The following is a 23,299-nucleotide window of genomic DNA, read 5'->3' on the forward strand; positions in this document are numbered from 1 at the left end:
TCTTATTTACAATTTACAGAAACGCCCTGACTTGTATGTGGACACTGTATGTTGTTGTTCATGCTTGTTAATAGTGTTTTTACATTGTGGTATTGCTACTTTGCTGTGAATGGATGACAGTACTTCTTCTACCACTGGTCAAACAAATAGCTGTAAACAACTGTCATGAAAACTAAAGAGCAGCCCATAAGAACAGTTTCAGGTTACTCTGCAGTCAAACAATAGTGGCACTGGCCAGTTTACAATGACAAAGAGTGATGCTGTCAGATCCCTGACATTAGGAGGAGATTGGTTGATTGGTCTTTTGATCAGTGAAGAACAGTAAATGATGAAAGCAGATGGCTAACATGCTTAATTTCAGTATGTTTCTGATCACGCCTCGTCATCTTCCATCAAATTTGCATCTCAGTCAATATATTCTTTCTAAGTACATACTAAAGCCTTGGGTCGCTTACTTAAAAGTAAGTTCAAGCCAACTGAAAAGGTTCAAAATGACGTGACAGCATTTGTAGAATTTCAAATGGAGATATTGAACTTTTTATTCCACAGATGCAGAGTTACTAGTCACTTTGCACATTAACATGAGCTTAAACATGATGCACTGTCACAGATATGTTAAATAGCTCTCATGAGCTACACCTTCCCTAATTTCTTACATGTTGATGCTGCGTCATCAGTACTTCAGCTTTTCATCCTTTTTGCTGAAAAGTAGGATTTCAGTAGGACTTTGACTGCATGTCCCTGGCTTGAAATCATTCGTTTTAACATTTATTTTTTTGGCACTTTTACCAATAACTATCTTCTTCCTACTTCCTCCACCACAGTGTGACGGTTCACAGTTCACTCTTTTCACCTTTGTGTTACTTCAGCTGTGAGTTACAGTAATGTGCACTTTTAGACACTGAACTCCTTAAACAACACAAACTCCTTATGAGAAAGATGTCTTACTCTTAGACTATGACACTGAAGAAATTATAACGTTAATGCTACATATGATTGCGATTCAGTTTATCTGGATCTATAAAAATCCATTCTGTATGACAGCATCACATGTTGCATCATTTACGTGACTCTGTTTGATCCCTGTCTACACAATGAAATATTAAAACTCCACGTCAACTACAGAGTATTTAGCCGCCATGCCTGCTATCGTTGGAAACTGTGGCTTTGAAAAAACTTTGTCCACACAACATGAGGATGTAAACATGGTTATCAGATTATAAAGCTCAGGACACTTTTTGAGATGCTGGTGTGATACGGTCGCCTCTGTGCGGGACCACGGCCCGTTTTAAAGCGCCCTCGGTGACTTTTGGGTTACAGGGGGGTTAGATTGGATAATAGTTTAGTTATATAAGGCGGCTGCACGGGATTGGTGGCCTGAGCCGAGCATGCGCAGAGCGTCGCACCTCGCAACATAATAAACCCAACGCGTGTTTACGGAATTTAAATTGAAAAGGAGAGTTTTGGAGGAAATCGAAGGTTTTCAGTGAAGAGCGGAGGTGAGTGCGCGCGCGCGCGCGCGCGTGTGTGTGTCCACGCTGCTGTGTGTGTGTGTGCGTGTGTGCGTGCTGCTCACTGGGTATCTTGTTGGCGCACTTATGGAATTAGAGGCAGAAACGAGGACGGCCGCGGCATCTGCTGGGGTGGAAAGCAGGCAGGCATTAAATCCAGACTATCGCCAGGACTCGCAGTCCTCCCGCAGACAGCAGCGGGAGTCGCGGCTGCCGCGGCCCGCTGGAGGCGACGCGCTCCGCACGGGCATGTAGGCTGGTTTTTACTGGGAACAAAATGTTCTGCTTTCTACCAGCCTGTCCGAAGGTGAAGCTGCTGCTCTATACTTTTCCACAGCTCCCTACAAAGTTACACAGCGCTGTCTGCAAGCTGTAATTTAAGTATAGCAGCTCATTGGTATCCAATAATGGGCTGTGATTTGAGGCGCACTCATTTTAATTTGCTTGGTTTTGGAGTATATGTCTCACACTCAGACCAACTTGTTGAAATCACTGGTGTAAATATGTTTTTACATGCTTTTAAAGAACACAGAGCAGACTTGCAAAGAGCTGAGTGCTCAGAGAGTTTCTCTTGTGAGTTTGCACGTCTGGAAAAGGAAAGTTTTGCTGTCCTGTTCGCTGCTCCTGCTGTTGGGACACAGTTGGAGTCACCATCACTTGCAGCGCGCAGAGAGAGCACACGCCCCCCTCCCCCAGTCCACACACACGCGCGCGCGCTGTGGCTTTGGAACTCGTTGTTCTCCTTTACTTTAGCACGCTTTCAGACAGTCGGACTGTATTTGCCCTCATTAGTCTCTCAGTTCTGCCGCTTGTTGGACGCTTTGTGCGTTAATGAAAGGAGAAAGTGCCCACTCAGCATTTTGCGCAGCAGCGCAGCTCGCCGCGCTCTCGTTTTCCAGGCTGTCTTCAGTTCGAGCGACCCCTCTTCATTCAGGCGTTTCCACCAGAGTCTTTAATCGCATGGGGTTATCTGCTTTGAACGTTTGCAGACTGTAAGAATAGGCCGTGCAGTGTATCCTGCTCAGATGTAGCTCCTGCTGTCTGAACATGTACCAAAAGTCACTTTTTAAAAAAAACTTTTTGTCCCTCTGTGTCTGTCAGAGGCAAACAAGTCAGAAACCAGCCAGGGCTGAATCAGGGGCAGCTGGACTTGTTGTAGGTTTCACCTCATCAGCTGTAAGTCCCAGATATTCACCTCTGTTAAAACTGAAAGCACTTGGGTGTGGCCGGCTGTGTGAACATCAGTTGTTGAGGCTGTCAGAGAAAATGTCTCCAGGGAAGGTGTGAAAGGACAGTATTGTAGGTGGGGGAACGTGGTGTTGTAGACCTCCTCCCCTGGAGTGAGCGTCCCTTATCTCTCAGGTGTTGTAGACGGCTGAGTGTTGACCCGAGGAGTTGGCCCTCCTGTGTCGAGCCATGTCTTTGCTCACTGTTTAGTTTCCTCGATAAACAAGTCTGTGCATCCAGTTAGGAGTTAAGAAGCCCCTTCGATGAGAGGGGAAACATTTTCAAGTCTCTATGACAAGTCCAGTAGCCCCTGATTCAGTCCTCATTAGATAACCGTGACTCGAATGACCGAGGATCTTCATATTTCAAGATGTCCACCTTTATTTTGTCACAGCATTTCTGACATCAGGGCTGTCAAAGTCCCCAGCAGAAGGTGTCGGGCTGTAGAATGCAAATGTTTGACTTTGCGTTTGTGTTTGGCTAGGCTAATGCAGCATCCATGTCCTGCCTGCAGAATGGGAAGAACAGGAAAACCTCATAATAATCTGACAGGGGAACATTCACACATGATTACAAGATAGCCTTGTAGTCACAAGAGATAATGGATTTGAAGCCTGCAGGAGCTATTTTCGCCGAAGAGGTTTGTTAAGTGCAACATGGTAAATATGGTGCATAGCTCCATAGTTGTTATTGGATTTTAATTAGACGTTCCTGCCAGTGATGGTGGCTTTGCTGCCACTTTGCCACCAGTTTCTTCCGGCAGTCACAGAAAGGTTGCACAATCTTGTTTTTTTTTTAACAACATTCGAGGCCAGGCGTTGAGTCTTAGGCATGGTGCCCGACGGGACTGGTTTAAGAGAAAGCAAGTGAATTGTCTAGTTTATAGATGCATGTGTGGTATTCACTACTCCCTTCCCCTGAGGGAGCACTGGGCCTGCTTTCACGAGGGTCATGCATGCATCTGCACACACACACACACACACACACACACACACACACACACACACACACACACACACACACACACACACACACACACAGTCAGCTGCCAGGTTTGTTTTCTCTCTCCCTCACTCGCACAAAAGACAGTCTGGACTTTCTGCTTTGCTGGTGATGCTCAGTGACAGTGTGTTTGTGGGTGTCAGTGGGAGACATAGCAGGACAGGGGACAGTATGATGACATACATAATTGATGTGGGTCTGTACATGCAGCCTGTGTTGCTTTTTCATTGAATAAATTTGGTCGTTGTCATCCAAGTCTATAAATTGAATTCACATTAAACTTCCCTGGCAGACCTGCAGGTGATTTGATATTTCTGACCCATAAAGAGTCAAATTCTCACGATATACATGAATTATGGTTAAAAACAGAAAAATCGTGAATTACCAACAATCACAGTATAAAATTGTATTCGTGCAGAATAGACCACCTGTCGGCTGTGTCAAAAACTACTGAAGGTTGGGCACTTATTTTGCTAGAGGTTGGAACGGTGTCATAAGAATTAATTAAGGTACTGTCAATATTTGAAGCCTGTGTAATTGCGTGGCACTGTACAGACCGTAAATGCTGTTGGCAAGCATGCATATAAATACCTGCTGCTGGTGCTGCAGGTTTTAATGAGCTGACAGATAAGGCCTTTGTGCAGTACACCCTACAACCACTGGTAGCTGTAGATGAAGTTATGGAATTATTGTCAGGAAGAATCACCCATTCACCTAAAACTGCACAGACTGCTTTCATCACCTCAGTGCGCTTTGAAATGTGGACTAAGAGACAAACTGTCCATACTGCGTAGTGGATAGCAGAGGACAGGAGTGTAGAGTCTGATTGGTTTATGGATGGATCTGTGGTATTCACACTCCCTGCCTCAAGGGAGTGGTTAGCTGGGACGGACACACACACACACACACACACAAACATAACAAACACAAATGGGACGTTCTGCCTGACTGGTGATGTTCAGTGACACTGTGTGAGTGTGCTGTTGGGAGAAATGGTGAGGTCGGGGACAGTACAGTAAGTTGCATAATGTTTTGGGAATGGATGCAGCTTCAAATTAAACACCATAGCTTGCAGTAGCTGGTCGGGGTCTTTGTTCAAAGGCTATGACATTTCATGGAATATGTACTGTATAGTCCCTGGATCATCCTTAAAAAATCAGTAATGTGAAAGGACTACATGAGGTTTCTGTACTAACTCAATATTTGTCCATGGAAGTTACACTTGACACTGAGGCACAGAGTAACAGGAAACAATGGGTTAATTTCAGCAGGAGCTGTTAAAAGAAAACACTCTCTGCCTCCAGGTTGTTTTGATGTTGTTGGCAGTAATGTGAAGGCATTGACATCTTCTCTGGTGTTAGTTTGCATGCTCAGGAAACTGGTCCTGCAGGTAGCTCACACTAAATCATCAAATCTCAACTAGAGTTATAAAGCTTTGTACAAATAAAGAAAGAGATATTTTTTTTTATCAGCAGGAGTGTGTGTGAGCTGACACACACTCCTGGTGAGGGAGTTTTGCGTTGGTCAGTGTGTGTTAAAGAGATGTAAGGCTAGAGGGAAGTTTCAACCCAAATTCCCATCTTGTGCTACTTATATATACTCACAATAATCAATTTGCGTTCAAGGCTCTCACACCAGACCGCTTTCATAAGGTCACCTCTGATTGTTGTTGTGCACCCATGATTCCATGCACATCACCGCTAAAGCACCAGATCAACCAGACCTTAGAGATTCAACATGGCGGATAGCGTGGACAAAGTCGTTTTACTTGATGGTTTTGCATGTCCCCCCTTTTCTATACATTTTAATGGTCTCTCCTTTATGTGCATCAGTCTGTCAGCCATGTGTCCATTGCCAAGGCCATGATCCCACACTGGCTTCCCACACAGCCACTCGAGGCTACAACCAGGTATTTGACCTTCGTTGTTGCCGTGTTAGACAAATTCTTCAGATTTTTCTTCCTGCAGTGACCTTATGAAAAGTTGAAACAGCTCACATTCTGCAGTCACACTTAAATATGCTTGCTATGTCGACGAGTGTTTCTAGCTGAGAGGGTTCCGAGTCTGAACAGGAAAATTGAGCAAAATATAGAGTGACGGTCTCAGTTAGACCCTGTGTTCATGCATGTATTCCTGTCAAGCTTGTGTGAGCAGACAGCTGTTGAAGCCTTCTGAATGAGCTTGTGTGTAGAAGAGGGTGCGTGAGTATGTGTGGAAAATAATCAAGCACCTCCTGTTTACCATCCGTTCCCCCAGCGCCACCCTGGAGCTGTTAACCCTCATACTACAATGTCCTGTGACTGACAGGACAGTTGGTTAGTTTTACATAATTCTACACTACCCTGCAGTCATGGATTCAAAATTTGTTTGTGTCAGGGGGGTGGCAAGGTGGTCAAGCTTGTTTCTGGTTTGTTTGCTTTTTACACATCATTGATTATAGCAGGATTGAGTTATACAGTAAGACACTATAGGTGATTTAAGGGAATCTGTTAAGTTGGAATCCAGCTTTAACATAGTTGTTGAGGATATGTGGCCCTTCACAGTTCATGAACATGCCACAGTCACAGCCATGGGACTAATGGTTACTGTGTTTTGTATGTTCAGCTACTGAAACGCTGCCCAAAGTATTTCATCTCACAAAAACTGTTAAATGACTTGTTGGTGCAAGCTGATTGGCAAATGTGAAGTCCTGTGCAGGCGCGCTGAACGTGGCACAGGCTCAAAGCAAACACAGCTGACAGCTAACTCTGTGCTTGAATCAGTAGTAAATCACTGTGGATGCGTGCAGCTTAACCAATTGGAAATGACAGGCCTCGTGTCACCGCACAGCATGACTGTTAGTGTGTGTACATTCATTCAGTCTTATGCTCACTAAAATGATCTAAATAAGTTCTGTTTGATAAAGCCAGTCTCTAATTTAGTCATGCACTTAATTTCAAACCAGCATGATTTTTAGAACTTTACAGTTGAAGAGATGATTAATAATTGTTTTTTCGTACAACATACAATCAGAACTAAGACATTATAAAAATCATCTCTAGAAACTTCACCATACTGTGCATTCAGAGATATTTCTGGTGTAGCACTAGCCATGATGGGACGATATGAGGACCAAAATGATCGCCCTATTCTACTATACATTTTCTATAATAGTCTGCCTGTATGGTACATTTACTGCATGTATATAGCGCTTTTGGCCGCTCAGACTGGACCGGAGATCGAACTACCAACCATCTGATTGGTGGATGAGCTGCTGTTCCTCCTGAGCCACAGCTGCTCATATGTTGTCTCAGTCCTCCGGGTCATGGTTGTCCAGAAGGGGGTTGAATCTAGGCCCACTGGACTTGGTCTTACATACTTGAAAACATTTGGGCTCTCATTCAGGGGCTTCTTCAGCTCTGACTGATCCCAGGTATTTAACCTCTGTGGGGTTTGTTGGTTTGTTAGTGCTCCTGGCTGTTGTAACTATCATTAGAGTTGTGAATGGTTGTCAGATCTCCAGGGAAGGCATGAAAGGACAGTATTGTAGGTGGGGGGTAAGCGGTGTTGGGGGCACTTGTTGGTACACTGTGAGCTGGGTGTTGTCTGTATTTACTCCCGCTGAAAAAAACATTGCTGCTGACTTGGAACAGACTGTTTTTTCTCTGCATGTGGCTGCCTGTTGTGAGCCCCCTGGCAGGTTTTAGTTTGGTTATAAAAGCCATAAACTGGATTTTAATTGACTTCACATCAGAGGCAAATGTTTTGACAGATTAACTACGTTAGTTTCAGGTGGCAATCCATCAAAACGGTTCTGCCCGCACTTTCACTCCAAGAATAATAATAATTAAAAGAAATTGTGGGAAGAAACTAGTTAGCTTCTTATCCAAACTAAAGCTCACTTAATAAGGTAACGATCACAGTTTATTAGTCTCAATAGAGATCACTGAGGATTATCTGGGATTCGGTGTAGCAGGTGGATTGGATCAGGTTACTGCCACCACCTGTCAAGGTCAAGTTTATCCCACATAGAAACACGGGCTGCACCTTTTGGAAAAATATGAACTTGATCTCTTTTTTGTGCTTTTCTTTTTTCAAAAGACACAATTTGCACGAAAAATGTGTTGTTGTTGTTTTTTTCTGTCATCTGTTCCCTAAAACTGTAGAAGTCAACCAGAAACATTGAACACTGCCCCCATTTCGGGACTGAATACATCATAAGGTTGTCTCATTTCAATAGCTTACTTTTAAAATTAAGTTTTATACACAGCTGTACATTACGTCCAATGTTTTAACAGGGCACTGTGGGGTATTCTGTAGCTGGCGTGCTTTGCATTCAGTGGTTGACTTATTTGAATCAGCTTGGTACAGACCCTGTGATTGGCTCAGGACATCCCAGCTTCCTAGTTATTCATGAAACATAAGAGCTTGTATAAGGGCTTGTATAAGAGCACAGTGTTTCCGGTGGAACCAGAGGTTTGCTGTGGAGGCAACGTTACAGGGCGGCGGACTGTTGGAGACGGAGCTCTCCTCTTCCGTCCCTGTGTTCGATGCATGTCTTCTCTATCAAGTTTAACAAATACTTCATGCTTAAAGTAATACAGCAACTTTTCATTTACAGCAACAGCTACACTTTTTAACAGGCTGGGTTAGCACACCCACAGCCCAGACTGTGTTAGCGGCCGGGCCTCCCCCCTTTTAAAAACACTGAGAGCCGCCCATATCTGTAGCAAAGGTCCAGTGTGAAGGATTCAGCGCATCTAGGGGGGACATTTCAGATTGACCCCTCGCCTCACCTCCCCTATGGTGGCCACAAAAAGTGCATAAGGGCCTCTGCAGAGCTGGCGTTTGGTTTGTCCGTTCGAGACTACTGTTGAAACGTTCATAGAACAATGACTATACCTTGATATTTACCATTACTGTGATATAAAATTACATATACCACGATAGAAGATCTTGGCCATACCGCCCACCCCTAACTGTTTTTGCTACTTTTGTTGGTTTTGAGGGCCTGAACACTGCTTCTTCTCACTGCTGTCTGTTGTGTAGGGATGACGTTCCCCGTGGATCTCCTGGCTGATGTTAGCCAGGCAGAGCTGGAGCAGGTGGCCCACGACTACATGCACGACCTCCTCTTCAGCAACCCTGATAATCCTGAACATCTCACCCTCTCCGACTCCACCCAGGTAAAATAACACCACACACAGGGCATCTGTGGCGATCGGGGCTGTCCTCGCTCATATGTGTCTGGCCATTTAGGGCCCCAAAACTCACCAAGAACAGAATTTAGTGCCTTAAAAGTAGTGTGTCAAATTGTTGGGACCAGAGATCAGAACTGGTTCTACTGTGGGAATCACAGTGGAGGTTCAGCTAGGACTCAAAATCCTTGAAAGATTACAGATCAGAGAGGAAATGTGGCTACTGTGTTGCATTTGTGGATAGACTGATATGCTGCTATAGCTTACACTACAAGTCCAAGCAGTTGTGTTACGCCAGAAACAACATCTAAATTTACATGGTTGCAGTGGCATAATGGCTGCTTGTGACTTTCCACATGCCGCACTGTTCACTGGCTCAGACTGGGAGATGTTTGTGATTTCAGTTAATGACACAGAATTCAGCTAAAACAAATGCACCTGCACAGGTGTAGTAGTTCAGTGTTAGGCCAGCTTCTGTGTGTAGGTGTTTTTTATGGGAGTTTTAAAGTTTAGAACAAGTAACTAGTTTTATTTTTTAATGCAGGTGTTCTCATTAATTTAAACTCATTTAAAAGTAGGTAACACTTGTATTGGGTTGTGACTCCAGCTTGCTGCGTTTCCATTGCCCCTAGAAATGCGCAAATCCTAAATATCGCATTAAAAAAAATGGTAATGGAAACACCTAAATTTTCGAAAATCCTCTCAAATATCGCAAAAACATTTTTACGCTCTCATGAGGTGGTTTTTCAGCCGTGTCGATATTTAGGTGTATCGCGAAAGTGTAATGGAAACACTTTTTTCGAATTTACACGTCTCCGAGGTCAGCAGACTCCCACTTTCGGGACGGCCGCATGCAGTCAGATATAACGTCTTGTCAATTTTGTAGTGTTTGTATGTTTTCTGGATCTCAATAATAATGTGCACTTTGCAAAATCTAATCATTCCGTTTTCATGAATCGTGAGATGAACTTGTGATGAGTGTGTGCACCTCAGCTATGTGGGAGACACGCGTGCACGCCGTTAACTTTAATATTTACACATAATTGCTGATAGAAAGTGTGTTCAAAGGACACTTCAGTAATTCACAGTCCTGTATTCTGCTGCTGCTCCGCCGGCGCGAGCTGACGCTGTCAGAGCGAGCTGACGCTGTCAGAGCGAGTTGACGCTGTCAGAGCGAGCCTCGCGTAATAACAAAGTGATAAATAATAGGCCATTAAAATCAGTGATCACTCTACGTCAACAGATAATTTCTTTATTTCACCTTCAGCATGTGCTTTTTAATTATAGGGCTTTGTGTTAAGTTTTACCGACGCACAGCATGCACACACATCTCGCGGGACGTCCGAGAACTTACGAAAATTTTGGCTGGTTCGCAAAACACTGTTCAATGGAAACACCTGCAAGTCGCATTCGAACTTTGCTGAAATTTCAGAAATATCGCTTTTATTTTGCGAACAACTGTAATGGAAACGCAGCTTATGTTGCAACAAGTTTTGTTTTGTTACTGTTTTTGAAGGGGGGTGTTTGGGAACCACTGTACTACAGTACAATGCATTAAAACACTTCCTAAAAGTCATGGCCCTCTCTCTGATTATCATCTTCAATAATGATTCTAAATCTTATATTATTATTTGACAGTCATGACTGGATGCATTATGTTTTCGGTTGTCTGTCCGTACATCCAGACATCTGTCCTTCCTATTCTCGTGAATGCAATATCTCAGCAATGCCGGGAGGGAATTTCTGGACTCAAGAATGAACTGATTCATTCAATAATGTTGTGCAAAAACACTTTTCTGGCCATTATTGAACATCATAACTCAGGAACAAAAGACAGATTGTGACCAGATTTCACATTTGGTCAGATACTGAATTGATGACACTAATCTTGGGTCTCCACCCTAAAACTATGCTGATTGTAGAGATCTTCTGTGCTGCTGGGTTGAAGATGTGTGTGAAGCATCCATGTTTTTCAGTTTGTAGCTTCTTTGCAGCAACATCCATATTCAAAGCATTATCGGCCACCACAAGCTCATTGGTTCTGCTGATATTGAGCTTCAGGTGATGTTGCACCATGTGATGAAGCTCTCCATCAGTCCTCTGTGCTCCTCTGGAAAAGTAGTCTCTAAGTGAAGACAACATGTTTCTCTCTGGAAATGATTCACTGGAATCAAACACATGGACTGTGGTGTGGTTGAAGACTGAGTTGTCTGTCTGTCCTCAGGTCACCATAAGCAGTACCAGTGTGGGCTTAGTCCCTCTGTATGGATCCAGTGATAAAGAGAAGATCCTGGCCCTCTTCTCTCCCAGTGACCCACTGACCGCTGTGGCTCTGTACCTGCTGGGCCAGTGGTGGACAGTGGACGACATTCTCAAGACGGCGGACATTGCTCGAGATGGAGCTGTGGAGGTATGAGGAGGTCCTACATTTTAATACTCACGATCACTTCCTAAATGGAACTGTTTGACATTGCTGCTGATAACAGGGCATCCTTCTGTGAGTCTGTGTGTGTCTTCTTTTAAACCAATCTAGTAGAAACATTGCTTTGACAAACCTTTTGTTGCCAATGTCACACAAATTCAAACTTACATGTGGCAGGGTAATATTATATAAAGAATCACATGTCTTTTTTGTGTGTGTGTGTTCCTCAGGTGCAGACAGTAGGAGAGAGAATAGTTTTATACATCCTTAATCGTGTCATCTATAGAGCCAAAGAGATGAGCTCTGCCGAGCTTCCCTTCCTCTGCCATGGAGAGAACGATTACGCAAAAATCCTCTGGAATAATGGAGAGGCTGTTGGCTTCTACTCAGCCAAGCCCTCGGGTAATTTGAATGCATTTATCTCTCTAGGTACACCTCATCTGGTTTCTTGTTATCGTCGGTTTGTAGTTTGCTTCTGTTGGTATCTATTACGAAGAACAGCCACATTTTTGAGAAATGTCTCTGAAAATTTTCAAACTAGCCATCTGTGCTGATGTCGTAAATGATGTCCGCTCAGTTGTTTCAACCACTGTGTGATGTTTGAGACTGCTGAGCAGTTTGTATCAGTATAAGACCTGGTTTAGTCCATGTTTGATCAATTATTGGTTCATTCCTTTCTGACAGTGTCCTCAGGAGTATTTTTATGTTTTGTTTTCTTTCTAGGCAGCTTATGCAGTTCTTATTCAACCAGACGCTATCAGCTCCCTGTGATGGACTCCTTGTTTGTCAGGAAATGTCAGCGTGGTAAAGGCTTTGGCCTCCAGATGCTGAAGGACTTTGTGCTCAGCTTCAAAGAAGACAATTTGGGGTTGAGGTACCCCCTCACAAAATCCATGTATAAAGGTACACGAGTCCACCCTGCAGCCCCACCACATTGACTGATTTCTCACAGTCAGCAGTGTTTGTGCTGCTGCTTCATAGAACCTAAAGCAGCAGATCACTGTAAGTTCAATGCACTCCTTTTTGTTCCCAGTGTGTGAGAAGTACCTGTCTCAGTACCCAGGAGACACAGACCTGCTGTGGGAGGTAGAGAGTATAGGTGGGCCCAACCAGAGGACCAATATCTCCAGCAAGATCCAGGCCATGGGTCTGAGCGGTAAGATATACCACAAGTTACACTGTAGCGCTAGACCGATTTATTGATATATTGGGACAGTATATCACCAAAGATTTGACACCGTAAAGACTGTATTTTCAATCATTTGACAAATGTTCTGTCTCTCAGCAGTGTCCAAGAGTCTCTCATTCACAGAGGAATCGCTTGTGATTACTGAGGTGACTGAAAAGGATGTGGTGATGGAGGCAGTGACCACACAAATAAAAGAAACTGAATCGATGGAATGCACAGTTGAAATTGTGGTACATTATTATAATTTATTCCAGTTTGAAAAACATTTATTTGAGAAACAAATTGTTTCTACAACTAATGAAAATCCCTGTGATTTTGACTTATAGGAGGAAGTGACAGTACTGAGAGCTACCAAAGGTGAGCATTTTAGCGTCTTACATCTACATTGTAAACGTTTTTTAATGTATTAATGTACGTTGTAACAATCGTCACTATTTCAGAGGCTGAATTGCCTGTTGCAGCACGGGGTAGGAGTGGTGGCTCAAATCGAATGAACACGGGTGAAAAGATCACAGAGGACAAGTCAGAAAAAGTTATCAGGTCCGTATGAATGAAATCATGTAATTATACTTAATGTGAATATTGCTTTAAGACAGACTTTGTTTACACAGCTGAAGTGAAGAAAAATGATTTGGGTTCCTGGAAATAAAATAGTATCGCTGTAGAGTAGATCAGTGCGTTATAAAGGTAATTCACAACTGCTAAATCATGAAACATATTCATCAGTCATTCTGATCAGTAAATGATGTGACACAATTATAAACAGAATTATTTTTCTTCAAACAGCAAATGATGGGCTTTAGGCAAAATTACAACTATAATAATAATTACGCTATTAGCCAATGAGTCTCAGCATGGTTTACTAGTAAGACTCACGTTTGAATGCCTTTCTTTGTCATCTGTGATGTGAAAACATCAGATTTCCACACTGTCAGAAAGTAAAAATTTGTGCGTACTGCTCATAGTTCAGTTCTAAGCGTCTCTCCTGCCCTGCCTCATGCTATCCGGCATCACGCTGCCCTTCGTGTCAATCAGCCTTGTCTGCTTCCCTTAGAGCTAGTTTTGTAGTTTGAGGTCATTTTGAGACATGATTTGAAGGTTTACAGTGTGCCATCCTGCCCCAATTACAAATACAATTAAGAGGAAAGCAAGAAGTTCACTAGCTGTCATGGTTGTTTTGGCAAGAAGGCATCTTGTCAGAATCCAATTTTGAGTGGTTGATTTTTACCATCTTCTTGTAAACCATCAGCTCTGGGTCATCACACAACTCATACTTACAATAGGCAGTACAGATAGTGGATGGAACTTCTGGGTCTGAAAAGTGAGGCCTAAGTGGAAGTGCCTTAAACCTGCTTTCTTTCTAATGGCCAGCAGGCAACTGGCTGCAAAAAGGATTTTGACTGTATGAGAAAATGATGCTACTTCTCGCTTAATTTTACCTGAGTAAAGATTTTCCTAATGAATTTATGGTCTTCTTCAATATAGCATGATATTCATTTAGTAAATTATGGTCCATTTATAGTAAAATAGTCAATATAGCATGGTTGTCTTGTGATTTACAAGTTGCTGCCATGGCATGTTCTGAGATTGTCTGTCAGATCCTTTCAGGATAGAGGTGTAACAATGAGTATCCTTGGCAGCTCCACCCTCTCGTCCACATATGGTCACGTCCTACTCCAAAAAATGTCAAACTTGAGGCTTCAAAACGGTAGTCCACAAACCAGTGGGTGACATCATGGTGGGTTTACATCGCATAATGTTTAAAATTAACAAGTGATATCCAACATCTTTTAGAATTGAGGATATTGAAGCAGAAACCCCCAGAGAGGAACAAGTTTCTGCACAACAGAAGACAGAAGTACATGTCTCTGAATTGGTGCAGACTGAGGTTTGTATATGCAGATACTAATTTGCATGTTTATCTACATGACCAGTACAGAAACTTGTTTGTGAGTCAGTTTTCTGTGTCTATTTTTAGGTCGTGTTCAGTGTGGCCCATGAAGGAAACGAAGAGAATGTAGCTGATGCTGCATCTAAAGAGGAAGCAGCTATGATGTCGGACAAACCAGCCACAGTGCTAGTCACACAAGAACTAGAAGAAGTGGATGTCACATCAGCACCTACCCCTGAAGAGCCACAAGTAGATGATGATGTCATGCAGGATCTGAACGCCACCTCCCATGACTCAGGGATAACAGTTGAGAATGTGGCATCAGAAATTGAGGAAGCAGAGGAAGAGTGTCAGGTGGAAGACACCGCAGTGCTGGTAGTTTCTGAAGAAGTGTTAGAGGTACACAAGGAGGCAGAAACTCTGAACAAAATGGAAGAGGGGACTCAAATTGAGCACGCTGATGAAAAATCAGAAGAAATAGTTCCACAACATGAGTTAAGTCTGTCAACACATGCAACATCACAGGATGGTGAGGCTGGAAAAACAGGAAGAACTGTTGTAAAGGCCATAAAAACTATACAGAGTGAAACCCCCAGGCGGAGATCTGAGCGACACAGAAAGCCAGAGGAGGGGGCCAAAGAGGAAACGCCAGCCCAGGATGGACGTAGAGTTCTGAGAAGAAGAACTGTTACGAGCACCCCCACACCCAAACGCAAATATACACGCAACACCCAGAGAGTTTATGAAGAATTAGAGAAAGAGGTTGATGAAATGGCAGAGGAGGACGAAGTTGCTACAGATGAAATAGTGGAGGAATTTGAAGAAGAAGAAGAAAAACAACACCTGGAAGATGAACAGCTACCAAGTGAAGAGGAGACAGCGAAACAAGAGGAGCCTGAAGCCGAAGACACTGCACTGAGGGAGAATTCAGCAGAGACTCTTACAGAAGAAAAGGTAACAGAAGAATCTGAGAAAGAACAGAAGGGTGAGGAGGTGATGCAGGATAAACAAGAGGTGTCTGATGATGAGATAGAGGAGCCCCCTGTTGTACAGAAGAGAGCTCTGAGAGGCAGGCGTAAAGTCACTCCTAAGCCAACAAAACAAAGCGAAATCCATCAGAAACAAGAGGAGGAGCACACAGATGATGCTGGCCTGGGAGCAGGAGATTCTACTAGTGAAGAGAAAGCAGATGAAAAAGCAGCAGACAAAGAGATGGGGGAACAGCACAAGGCGGGACAAGAGGTGACTGACGAGAAAACAGAAGATGAGCTATCAATTCCAGAGCCAGAGGGTGGTGCACTTTTGCCTGAGGTGAACGTGGAGGAGTGCATGGAAGTCCAGGAAGACAAGGAGACTGGGGGAGAGACAGAGGAAGTATCAGTGATGAAAGCAGATAAGGAAGAAGAAGCAGATGACATGATACGAGAGCCTGACAGTGTTGCTGCTACTTCAACAGAAATACCTGATGAAAGTCAAGATCAGGCTGTCTTGCCAATGGCTGAAGATCCTCAGGAAAAGGACACTGGCTCTGAAATCTCCAAACTCCAGGAAGCCACTGTCGTCTTGGTGGACCTAAAAACAACCTGTGATGATGTAAGTATGAAGGAGGCAGAAGAAACACCAGCTGATGGGGAGTGTGCTGCTCCAGAAGGGGAACAGGTGGAGCTGATAGCAGAAGAAGAGAAGGATGTTTCCAGCTGTGTTGCTGAAGAACAAACACCAGAGCCAGAAATGCTGGTGTTGGAAGAGGAGGATGGAGGGAAACAGGAAAACAGTACAGAAAAATCTGTAGATGCAGCTGCAGAGGAAGAGACTGTTGAGATGGAAGAGCTTGAAGCAGACAGTTGTGATAAAGAAAAGGAAGAATCTGCCAATGTGGAAGGGGAAAAGGGTGAAGCAGAGGAAGTACCATTTATTGAAACAAGAGTTCTTAGAAGTGGAAGAAAGATGAGACGGCTTATGAGACAAGAGGAAGACAACATAGATGAGGTTATTACTGAAAAGAAGGTGGATAAAGCAGAAACAGGCACTGTTGAGGTCGAAGGAGAAGTGGATGCTGTGGCAAAGGATGCCGTCACAGTAACAGTTTCAGTGGAGGAGTCTGCAGTTTCAGAGATATGTGCAGATACAAAGCAAGACATCTCAGTTGTGGATGATGCTGAAGAGAATCCTCCGTCAGTCGAGTCAGATGAGGCCATGAGCTTGGAAGAGGAAGAAGCAGTAGTCAAAACCAGAGCTTTGAGACGTGGACCAAAGACAGTCACAGCAACACCAAGACACAAAAAAACAAGAGGCAGAAAGCAAGTGAGTGAACACGAAGCAGAAGACAGTGAAGAAGAAGAACCAGCAGTGACAACAAGAACACTGAGACGGGGGAGGATGTCTGCCTCTGCCACACCGACAGGCAAACCCAGACAAACCCGTAAACAAATCCAGGAACAAGAGCAAAAGGGAGCAGAGGAATCTGAAAGTGTGGAGGAAACAGGAGAAGAAGAAGAGGCAGTTAAGGAAGCAGTTGTAGAAAAGACAGATAAAGAGAGAGAGGAACAAACTGAGGAGAAGAGGAAGGAAGAGGAAGATGCCTCTGAAAGAGAAGAAAGTTTAGAGCCAGAAATAGATGTGGAGGAAGGGAAAGCTGTGGTGGAGGAAGATGCAGTGGAAGAGCAGTCAGAAGCGACATCCAAGACATTTGCAGAAAGGGAGGAAGAGGCCTCAGGTGAAGAATGTGATGAAGGGAAGCCAGCCATGGGAGGTGAGGAAGTGGAACTACCACCAGTTGCTGTAACTAGAAGTCTGAGAAGTGGAGGAAAGACACCCAGAGCTCCACCTAAAAGCAGAAGAGGAAGGAGAAACCGTACACAACTCCAGAAAACGGAAGAGGGAGCACAGGAATCAGCTGAGGAAGCAGAGGTAGAGGAGGAAGAAGCAGGGCTGGTATCAACTGAAGAGCCACCAAAAGAAGGGGATGAGGGGAAAGCCTCAGGGGAGGATGAAATGGAGGTGGAGAAGGAGGAAGCTGTTACTGTAGAGATGGAAAGAGGAGTGTCAGAAGAAGGAACCATGACAGTAACTGAAGAGGAGGAGAACACAGCTGGAGTGACAGCTGCTGAAGATGATTTAGTACAAGAAGGAGAGACTGAAACACCACCACCCAAACCTGCCACTGACTCAGCTATACTTACACCTAGTGAACCGGAGGCAGCAGCTTCAGCAGAGGAGCAGCAGAGCGAGAAAATGGTACCTCAGCTTTCTGATCTTCAAAGAGTGACTGTGGTTTTAGTGGACCTGAAAAAAACCCATCATGAAGTCCTGGAAGAAACAGCAGCTGTTGAGGAGGATGTTTCTATAGAAAAGACTGCTACTGAGGTAGAAGAAGAGCAGAGCCAAGAAACGGTGAAAGAGGAAGAAACCATCGCAGAGGAGGATGTCCCTGGATCCCCTGTTGGAATAGAAAAAACTGAGCCGGATAGTGTGGCAGTTGAAGAGGAAGGGATGGAGGAGAAAGTGGAAGATGCAGTCACAATACAAGGTACAGGGGAGGGGAAAGGTGAGGAGACAGCTGAAGAAGATGAAGCTAAAGGTGTTGATGAGCAGAAGGAGGAGGAGGAGGAGGAACCTACCACCGAAACCAGAACGCGGACACGTAGAAAGCAAGTAGTCAAAGCCACACTTAGACGCAAAATGGCCAGAGGCAGGCAGAAAAAGGGTGAAGAAGAAAAGGAAGAAAGTTCAGAAAATACAGAAGAGGAACCAGCAGTTCAAGTCAGAGTTCTGAGGAGGGGAAGGAAGTCTATCCCTGTCGGACAGAGATGTACAACAAAAGCAACACACAAGCAACTCCAGGAAGAGGTAGAGGAAGCAGATTCTGGGGCAGATGAAGCTGATGCTTTAGAGGAGGGACAGGCAGGCAGTACTGAGACACCTGCAGATGAGGATGCAGAAGCTCCAACTGGACAAAGTGCTGATGAAGGAAAGATCTCGGATGATACAGAGGAAGCAGCCACAACACAAACTACAGTGGAGGGGGAACAGTCAGCCTCCACATCTGCAGCTGGAGAAAGTGCACAAGAGACACTGCTGACAGCTAAGGATGACGAGGCAAAAGACGTTTCAGAGGAGGATGAAGCACCAGTTATTGAAACAAGAGTTCTGAGGAAGGGAAGAAGGTCTGCTGCTTCCACACCGAGACGAAAATCCAAAAGAGCCCGCATGCAGTGTGAGACAGAGGAAGAGGAAGAAGATCAAGCTACTCCAGCTGAAGAGATGCAAGTGGAGGAAACCAAAGCAGTGCCGGACGAAGCCAAAGAAAAAGAGGAAGACCAAGATGAGAAGATTGAGGAAGCTGCAGCCCAGGAAGGAGAGGCTGCAGAGCCGGATGTTGTGGCAGAGGAATCGCTCACAGAGCTACAGACAGTGGAAGAGGAACCGTCTGCTGTTTCAGAGACTCCTGCTGGGGGAGGTACTGCAGAGACACCTAACACAGATGATGGAGAGGTTCCTGATGAGGAAGAAGCACCAGTTGTTGAAACAAGAGTTCTCAGAAGTGGTGGGAAGGCAGTGAAAGCCACACCGAGATCCAAATCCACAAAGAGCCAAGAGCAGGCAAATGAACCAGAGGGTGCAGTGGTGGAAGACAGTGCTGATACAGATGAGCCAGCAGGAGGAACAAGAGCTCCGAGGAAGGGGAGGAGGTCTGCTTCTGCCACACCTAGTCGTAAATCCAAGAGGGCCCGCAGGCAGTGTGAGACAGAAGAGGATGGAGAAGAAGAGCCTACACCTGCTGAAGAGACTGAAGGAGAGGAAGAAGAAACAGCTGTGGACGAGACTCGCGCTGACACAGTCAAAGTAGAAGAGACACTCTCAGCTGAGGAAGAGGAAACCACAGTCCTAGGAACCTCTACTGCTGCTACACAAGTGGGATCTGACTCTGCTGTTGCTGAAGATGAGTTACTAGTTGAAGATGAGTCTGTGGTGAGAGAGGAGGAAGCTGTGACAACAAGAACACTGAGTAGCAAAACAAAAACTTCCCATGCCACACCTCCACGAAGGTCCAGAAGACTGACAGACCAAGAAGACGTGGAGAGTCGGCAGCAGCAGTATGAGGAACCAGAAGAAGTCCACCAAGTGACTGATGAGTCACCTGAAAACGGAGAGCTAAATGCTGAGGAAGAAGCAGAAACTGATGAAGCACCACCTGCTGGACAGGAGGCAGGGTCCCCAGCTGAAGTCACCGCAGAGGACCAGGCTCAGGAGGCAGCCGATCTGACAGGAGACAGAGTGGATGAGCCGGTAGAGCCAGCTGGTGAGGAACCAGCAACAGAAGAGATGGAATCACCAGAGGAAGAGCCATCAGAAAGTAAAGAAGAGGAAACTGTGAAATCCTCAGTAGCAGAGGGCAGAAGTCTCAGAAGGAGGGCAAAAGCTGTCGTAGACAAAGCAGAAGAAATCCAAAATCCAAGCCGAAGATCCGTACGGAAAAGACCAAGAGTAGATTATAAGGAAGATGTGGAGGAAGATGAGGGAGTTGAGTCTGAGGCAGCCACCGACAAGGAGGAAGAGGATGGAGTGAAATCAGATGAGGACAGAGTCAACATAAAAGCTGAAAACTCTGCAGATGAACCGGAGCTAAAGGGAGCTGTTGTGAGCACTAGTGAAAATGGGACTCTCCTAACTTTAGCCCTAGATTCAGATGAAGAGGTACAGACAGCTGGTTTGAGTCAGGAGGATGAGGAAGATGAGCAGAATATGTCAGAGGAAGAGGCAGAGCCTGTAGTGATTGGAAGGAGGGTTTTAAGAGGGCGGTCGATTCCTTCGCTAGTAATAACACCCCTGTCGAAATCCAGACGCCGCAGCGCTCGCCTTCCAAAACCAGAGGAATCTTTCTCTGAGGAAGAAAAGAGCCCGGAAACAGCTCAGAGGAGAAGTCCCCGCAAGAGAAGAGGCACCGAGGTAACACCGACCCGCAAATCTAAGCGTCACAGCAGAGTGTAGGATGTTCTCCATACTGTGACCGACGCTGACACAAAATGCATAAAGTAGTGTGCAGTCGCCAAACTGGGAAAATGCAACAAAAAACCCTTCCAATGCTTCATGTCGGGGTGTGTCTGTAGTGTGCAGGCTCACAATGTAGACTGACAAACTACGGTATGTTTCTCATCCTGATTTAAAGCGAGACTATAGAGCTTTTGAAAGAAGGAATCCCACATTGTTGCTCTTGAAATGTTTCTTACTGAACATTAGACCCCAGCCTCTCTGTATTCAGCACACTGCCCTGCCTTACCTGGCATGAGATATTTCAGATATTAAGTAAGCTCACTGACTCTTCTCCACTGTAACACTACTTTATGCATTTCCCATGATCTTGTAACCTGTGATAGACCTGTCTACTTGCCCAGTGTGAGCTGGGACAGGCTCGAGCTTCACATGATCCTACCAAAGATAAGTAGCTGATGAATAGCATTATCCTGCTACTGTTGCTTGTGACCACAGGGGCCGCTGTGAGACAGTTGCATAGCCAAGCTTTAAATCCACCATATCCACAATTCTAACATTAAACCTTGAGCTTTGGCTGCAAGCCCCATTCACAGCTGAACCTGTTCTCACCAGGATTGACTACTTTGTCCACAAACAGCTATGCCATCATTTCAAAGGCTCTACAGTGACTTACACGTTCTACACAAAGTGGCTTTAAAAGAGCTTAGAACTGGAACAAACCCAGAATATTCACACACCTGTCGCAGGTGTGCTCTGAAAACTCCTGTAAATGCTGCACCACCATCAGGTGCTGTGATTCTGTGATGATCTATGACGGCGCAGCATGGGCCAAAAAACACAGCCAACAGGCTGAACAGTCGCCCAGCGAACAGGTTCAATCTGATTCCACTTTTGCTGCAGCACATTCCTTATCAGCTTGTCGAGATGGAAGATAACACGATTGCCTCGTAGAAACCTTTCCAGAGTTCTGTTATTTTATTCTAAACATCTGATATCTGATGATCCTCATCTGTCGACCTTCTGTAGAACTGTACTGTAGTCCTCATTACTGGAAGACAAGGATGTGAGGCTGCAGAGGTTCTACGGAGGTTAAGATCTTTATAATATTTAGACATGTTGAAGGCAGCAGTGTGCCACAGCTGTATTAGGTCTACCCAAACCTAAGAAACATGTTATAAGGCTGCACATTTTATTTGAAAAAACATGCAGGCTTGAGCAAAAGCAGAGTTCATTGAAGCCTGAACACAAATCTAATATGGCAACATTTGATTGCTTTTGATTGTTTATGAAAAAGCCATAATTTCCATTTTAGTAAGAATTCTTACAAATAATGACTCAGTATTTTTATATTGTAAATAATTTCTTATATTTCATTGATTCAAAAATGTGAATGTCTAGCTTACATTGTGTAATGTAGTGACTGAATATAATGTTTTCAGTCTCTCTGCGTTTGAGATATGATTCTGTCGACAAATCTCTCAACTGTAGGTTGTCGTTTTTTACTCAGAAATATGCAACAGCATCCAATTGGAACTGTGTAAACAAATAAATTGGTCGTATTTAATTTCATAGAAATGCCCAAACAAATTTTTCCTCTAGGAAGGATCCAGAAACTTTACATGTTTGTGTGTTTTAGAATTTGTGTGCTTTGATAAAAATGTATCACCAAAACATGTTCTTGATTTGCAAATATCAGCAGAACTCAGGTCTGAATATTAAAAAGTTATTTTTTGATATCTATTTTACATGTAGAGATTTTAACATGGAGACCCCTGGATGTAAGCCATGTTACCCCCTCACATGCGTTGAACTAGCTTTGTGAACTTCAGCATTGTACCCCATACAGAGGACAGTTTTCTCAAGTCATCATGTAACCAACGTCCTCACTCATGTCAATGTTGTTTTTAATAATGTGATATTATTTAGTCACCATTATATATTGTGTCATCAGCAAGTCTTCATTTTGTTGTTTGTATCATTTGGTACTTGGAACCATCATTTATTTAGCTGTGTGATGTCAAACTGATCTTTTACAAATGTATTTGTCATTTAAAGTCATTCATTACATTTATTTCTCTTTTAATAATGTTTTATGTGGACTAACCTTTCTCTGTAAAGTAACTGAAATTCCTATTTTTTTTGTGACAAATAAAGATTTTCGAAGATGGTATTTTACCTGTTGTTAAATTGTTTTTTTCTGGGGGCAGAACAGCAGCCAAGAACATGAAGAAAACACTGAATCCACACTCAGGAAACTGGTCTACCTGTGGTACAGCCAGGCTCAAGCTGTTCAGGGTTCAGTTTACTTCAGTACAGAAATGGAAAGAACACTCAGAAGAGTAGCAGTCATTAAAAGCCACTGTTCCACGGTCTGTTCACAAATGTACATTTAAAATATGAATGGGACACGACTGCCTTATGAGCATCACTGTGGCTGCAGCACATAACAGCATAAATCACTCAGCAGCATTATGCTGCCACTGGCTCTTCTCTGGCTTCTTTGGTCCTGAACAAAAAGATGTTGAATTAATTTTAGAGTAATTTTTGTTGATTGGGGTCTTTCAGAACAAAGAATAACAAAGCCTGTCCTGTAAGCTGCGTGGTCATCAAAACCACTGAAACATAGTAATATTCATGCATTTGAGTTGCTTAAAATTAGCCCATTAAAGCCTTTGACACCTTTAAATTTAAGGTGACTAAATATAGTTGTAATGTTAGAGGGAAGAAGAAGAAGTGCATTTTATTTAAGGTTTCTGAGCTGAGGAGAAGAAACAGTTGTTTCTGAAAATGCCAAATATTTTCTTCAAAGAGTTTCTCTGTTGTTTTAGCCCAAACTGCAGTATTGCAGCTCAGCAGCAGGTGGCAGTGTTGTTAGACTCTCACACTA

General features: G+C 44.0%; 1 protein-coding gene across 4 annotated transcripts; it reads left to right on the top strand.

The window, feature by feature from the left end:
- The first annotated feature begins 1,405 nt into the window (after positions 1-1,405).
- Positions 1,406-22,582, top strand: LOC121606743 (trichohyalin-like). Of its 4 annotated transcripts, none has more exons than XM_041937250.1 (11): positions 1,406-1,499; positions 8,768-8,904; positions 11,141-11,326; positions 11,569-11,740; positions 12,062-12,241; positions 12,372-12,494; positions 12,624-12,757; positions 12,854-12,884; positions 12,968-13,067; positions 14,322-14,415; positions 14,506-22,582. In XM_041937250.1, the coding sequence occupies exons 2-11, from the start codon at positions 8,770-8,772 to the stop codon at positions 20,407-20,409; spliced, it is 7,059 nt and encodes a 2,352-aa protein (XP_041793184.1). In that variant the 5' UTR covers positions 1,406-1,499; positions 8,768-8,769; the 3' UTR covers positions 20,410-22,582. The 4 variants fall into 4 exon arrangements, with proteins under 4 accessions (XP_041793184.1, XP_041793186.1, XP_041793187.1 ...); XM_041937252.1 differs by having other exon boundaries at positions 12,989-13,067; XM_041937253.1 differs by having other exon boundaries at positions 12,624-12,673.
- The last annotated feature ends 717 nt before the right edge of the window (positions 22,583-23,299 follow it).

The sequence above is a fragment of the Chelmon rostratus genome, chromosome 5 (assembly GCF_017976325.1).
Source record: "Chelmon rostratus isolate fCheRos1 chromosome 5, fCheRos1.pri, whole genome shotgun sequence".
NCBI classification, from domain to species: Eukaryota; Metazoa; Chordata; class Actinopteri; order Chaetodontiformes; family Chaetodontidae; genus Chelmon; species Chelmon rostratus.